We start from the raw sequence: 5046 nt of genomic DNA, 5'->3' as shown, positions 1-5046 counted from the left end.
AATTCGAAACTCGCACATGCCCAAAACCAAAAACTCGAAACCAAACGAGAACCATAAATGTACCATCACATGTGGCTCAATGATTGTAAACGAATTTCAAGCTCGTATTCTACACGACGGATCTTAAGTTCGATTCTTGATACCGATGAATCACACAACAATGGTAAAAAAAGTCTGAAATGTTTATGTGAGAATAAGCTGCCGTGAGACCACAACTTATTCTTTTTTTTACGGAAAAAGAAAAAGAAAAAAAAAACCAGTATCACAAATGCTGTGGGCACAAGAATTTTCATGGAATCCAAACACTTCTCAAATTTTTATTTGATTTTCGTTTTGGTGGGGCCTTTTTCTCCTTTTGGCAGCATTTTTCCCCTTTCCATTTTCTCAGGAAAGCCTACATAATAATCAGAAAATAAAGTATTTTTTATAACAATTAGCCAGAAATTAAAATTAAATAAAAACAAAAATAAAAAAATAAAAGAAAAATGAGTGAAGTTAACGCCAAGCGGATGCGACGGTGAGAGTGCGGCTTATCCAACCAAAACAAACCCCTCCATTCTCTTCTTTAACCGTGAACCCCGAGTTGACTCGGTTTCCCGACACCAGTCGATTTTTCAACGACTCGGTCACGTTTGGGCCCATGGGCCTCAACTCGAACCCCGCCATCCCCATGCGGGCCCGCCACTTCCCAAACACTTCACACCTTTCCACGCGATCCCTCCCTTCGCAAGCAACCGAGTTCGCTACCTTCCGACTCAGCGCCTCCTCCGCCTTGACTCGCTCCGGGTTCTCCCTCGGCACCGTCGCCTCGATCGACTCCAGCAGGGCCCCGTAGTACGCGCAGCACTCGTTTACGCGCGCCATGAAGGGTGCGGTGTTGGTGTTGAGCTCCTGCTCCACCAGCGTCACCACACGCGGCGCCAGTCCCTTCACGCGCCGCAGGAGCTCGTCGCGGGGGTTGTCCGTGGACACGCTCTCGTCCGGCATGCTGTACAGTTTGAAAGCCAAATTTACGGCGATCGGCTCGTCCGGTTCGCAACCCAGCGATTCCCGGTTCAGGTCGCCGATTTTCTGGCTCGCTACGTTGAATTCCAGACGGACCCCGAGTCGCTGGGCGGCTTGACTCAGTTTCTGATGGACCATTCTCAGCCTCTCCTCCCCACCATTATCCGCGACGGTGGTGATCTTCACGACAGCGGGCCTGCCATTCTGACGCGCGACGAGCGCGTGGAAAAGATGCACGTACTGACCACCCTGCCCTATGTCGAAGTCAATCACATGAACCTTACTGGTCGCTGATTGGTCCGTCATGGTCGCTTCTAGGATTGCGAGGTTAGCGGCCGTAAATCCGAGTCTGAAACACGGAGATAACTCGTAAAGCGACTGAGTCGACCCGGTATGCTCCTGCCTAAAAAGCTCCGCTATCGGTGGCGGGTTATCAATCGGGTTGACCCGAGACTTCAAAGCTAAACCCATGAACTCCAGAAGCCTTTGTTCTGAACTGGGTCTAGGATTCGCGACCTGGGTCGGAGTCATCCGGGTGAGGATCTCCACCGCGGCCTCGGATTTCCCATCAGAAATAGCCGTCGCGGCTTCCATGAGTGACTGCTTGGAACACGTGGAGGTAGCAGGAGACGCCACAGAGGACGAGGAAGACGACGACGAAGTAGGCGACGGCGAAATGGGCTTCTGGTTCTGACTCGGAGCCGCCGTACCCATCAGATTCTGTATCGTCTCGGACCACTCGCTGTTGGTTTTAGTAATGACAGAAACAGCGTCGCCTTCGTCGTCCTCGTCGTTATCGTCGAGAAGCTGTTTCTCCAACTCTTGCAGCCTGTTGCTAAACATCTTCTCGGAGTCCACACCTCGGGTCTGAACCGGGTTGTTCTGAACCCGATTGTTGGGAACCAGATTGTTAACATACGACATCGCCGGTGGTGCTGGCTGGTTAATGGGCTGAGGGCGGGGCTGCTGAAGCATAGGCAACCCGAATCGCTGATGAGGCAAAATCGAGGTGGACGAAAACAAAGACTCGGAGCCTGAAATTGATGACCCAGATGAGAAGTCTATCGGAGATAACGGCGAAATCGGAGAGGAGTGCTGGAAAGTTCTTGGCTTTAGGGAACGTAGATAGAGATTTTGGCTCGGATTCTGGTGGAGGTTGTAGTGGTTCTGCTGCTGGGCTTGGAACTCCGCCAGCGTCCGCTTTCCAATGAGACCGGCTGCTGGGTTTTGGGTTTGGGGTTGGAATTGTGTTTGGCGAGCGATCTGAGATGCTGTGGGGTCGAGGAACAGGCCGGGGAGCTGGGATCGGTGGTAGGGATTGTTCTGAGATGGGTTGTGGCCGTTCATGGCTGCGGCGATGGAGATGGATCGGCCGTTTGGGTAGAAGTCAGGAACGCCGCTGCCTCTTCCGTCGTTGTAACCGCCCGATTGCATTTTTGTTTCCTGTCTGGGTTTCTGAGAGCGAGGAAGGGAAAAAGGCTAAAAGTGGTGGGTTTTGAAGAAACGCATGGAAGGAGAAGAAGAGACAGTTTCGGTTTCTCTCTCTCTCTCTCTTCTCTCTTCTCTCTCTCTATCGCCTTGAATTCATTTGTAATTGCGATGAAATTGATTACAACTCGGGCAGATTCCAACTCTAGAGAGAGAAAGTGAGAGGAGAGAGAAAGTGAGTTGCTTTTCGTCCTGGTTTTTGGTTTTTTATTTGTCTCCTTTTCGTTTTTAAATCTGAACTTCCGAAATGCGTCCACGCGAGTATGTACGCCATCCAATTCCGGCCGTTGGATTTTCTTTTGGGGCTCGATCTGTGACGATGGACGGTGTTCATTACGCGTAGATGTACTCTTCCACGCGCACCTCATACTTTCCGTTTTGAATTTACAATCAGAGGACCCGCACGAGATTGAAGGGAGCGTGGATGCACGTACCAAAAACTCTGAATTGCTTTCTTTGAGTTTTTAAAATTTGGCCTTGACTTTTCACTTTTTGGCTTTTAGTATATTTATTTTTTTAAATTGAAAACTAAATGGCTACCAAACAAGATTTTAGTTTTAAAAAATATGAAAATTAAAAACTAAATGGTTATTAAATGATCTCTAAACTTACACTTATTTCTACTCGAACACACTATATTTTATTATGTTCTTATTGTCATTTATTTTATTTTATATGTAGTTCCTCTATTTCCTCCAAGAACTTGTCATCCACAGTCGATTTCTACCTAATTTCCCTCTTGGCTATTGTAAATGACTAATTTCTCAGATGTCGACATGTTTACTCATATTCTAACCAAATTTTCATTCCATAAAGTCATATTATTGTCATTAAAATTATTTGTTTGTCATCCTTCCTTAATGTTATTTTATACTTTTATACTTGGTCTTTATTGAAATTTAACTCTTTTTTAACGAAAAATACATAAAATTATGAGTAGATATTACCACATTTGAGGAAAAAAAAGTTTATTAATGATTAGAATAATTTGATCAAAATAGTAGTTAAATGGTAATCATAACAGTTCCTGACGACGATAAATCACACGATGATGATAAGGATGATGAAATTCCTCTATATTTTTTTCAATCCTAAAAAAGTAAATTATCGTTGCAAAGTCACAAATTGGTCCTTCGATTAATGAAAAATGGACAAAATATTCCAAATTGTAAAGGGGGAATTTGAGGAGCGTGCCCTCACACTCTGCCTGGCGAGGTGGGGGTTGTGTATTTCGATTGAGTGAATAAGATGATCTTTATTCGGCAGTGATCATTTGACACGACAGTTACGAAGTATTCCAAAAGGCCTTCGACCGGAGCCCCGAAATCCAAATCCAGAACACCACGGAAGCGACCCCCCCAACCACGTGTGGCGAATGGCGTTGAGCTGTGAGGCTGCGTTAAGTGACCGCCCCCGTCACTGGAGAATTCACGCTGTGCTAGTTCGCAGATTCGAAATTCTGCTTGCTGGTTTGTCGTGACGGACGATTCCCGGTTGACTCTTGGCGGGTTTACGGACACGCGTCGGTTTCTGTAGCAGGGGTTTACGTATGAATGTGGTGATTTAACCTGAATTTTGTCTACGTCGCCAACCCCCAACCATTAGAATTTTTTGTCTCTGACATTATTAGACTTTTTTAATTAATAAAAACAGAACGATATATTGCCAACACAGAGGAAGATCCTCGCCGGATACTCTTTACGAGGATTCCGATAATCCTTAAACTATATTCGTTCATCGTATATCATATGATCATAAATCATTGTAAATTTTGTATTTAAAATTGAATATAAACAATATCTAATGAAAATTGATCACATAATGCACGATAAACAGATGTGATTGGAAGATCTCTGAGATCCTCAAAAACAGAATCCGACGAACATCATCTCTTGCTAAAATATACAGCTGCTCCAACTCTTTTAAGCTTGAACATAAAGTCACAAGGGGTTGTGTAACTGACAAAGTAGATGATTAAGAGCTGGTTTGATCTTTGCATTTGAAGTTTTGAGTTCGATTCTTCTTCTTCTATCGCTTATATCTAAATGCTTCGGCATGTCAATTATATGGCTACAATACTTGAATGAGATGAATAACAATTTTAAATAGTAATAGTCAGTTAAGGTATGAAGAATGCAGTTAGCATTAAGAGTGCAATTTGAGTTCATTCAACCTGAATTTGTGCATTTTACCCCAAAAAAAAAAAAAAACTGAAAATGTGCATGTTCAATCTGATTTCAAACCTAATTGATTGGGTGCGTTAAAATGAAGTAAAAAAGGGCCCAAATCCAACCCGATCTCAACCCGATTAATTATTGGGTTGATGTTTTACCAACCCATGTCAACCCAAACTTAACCCGATTTCTAACTCGAATTGTTCATGCACATATTACGTGTCCCACTTCATAATACATAAGCTATATACAAGTTTAAGAGGGCTATGCTTGAAATTCATTGTTTGATCTTCATTTGAAGATGAATGGTTGTGACGTGTAAATTTAAATTTTAAATAATTTTGACATTACTACGTTCAAAATTTGAGATTTATCTTAC

The 5046-nt window shown here is 43.7% G+C and overlaps 1 protein-coding gene across 1 annotated transcript; it reads right to left on the bottom strand.

The window, feature by feature from the left end:
• Positions 1 to 286: 286 nt before the first annotated feature.
• LOC103443044 (scarecrow-like protein 8) lies at positions 287 to 2940 on the bottom strand. The gene has a single exon (XM_008381834.4). It carries the CDS (start codon positions 2437 to 2439, stop codon positions 496 to 498), a length of 1944 nt encoding a protein of 647 aa, XP_008380056.1. The 5' UTR covers positions 2440 to 2940; the 3' UTR covers positions 287 to 495.
• Between the last annotated feature and the right edge of the window lie 2106 nt (positions 2941 to 5046).

Source organism: Malus domestica, chromosome 01 (assembly GCF_042453785.1).
Source record: "Malus domestica chromosome 01, GDT2T_hap1".
NCBI lineage: Eukaryota > Viridiplantae > Streptophyta > Magnoliopsida > Rosales > Rosaceae > Malus > Malus domestica.
The sequence above is the reverse complement of the archived record's forward strand: the minus strand, read 5'-3'. Positions and strand labels throughout refer to the sequence as shown.

Coding starts and splice junctions, on each gene's coding strand:
- LOC103443044 (XM_008381834.4), bottom strand. CDS start 2,439: ATGCAATCGGGCGGTTACAACGACGGAAGAGGCAGCGGCGTTCCTGAC.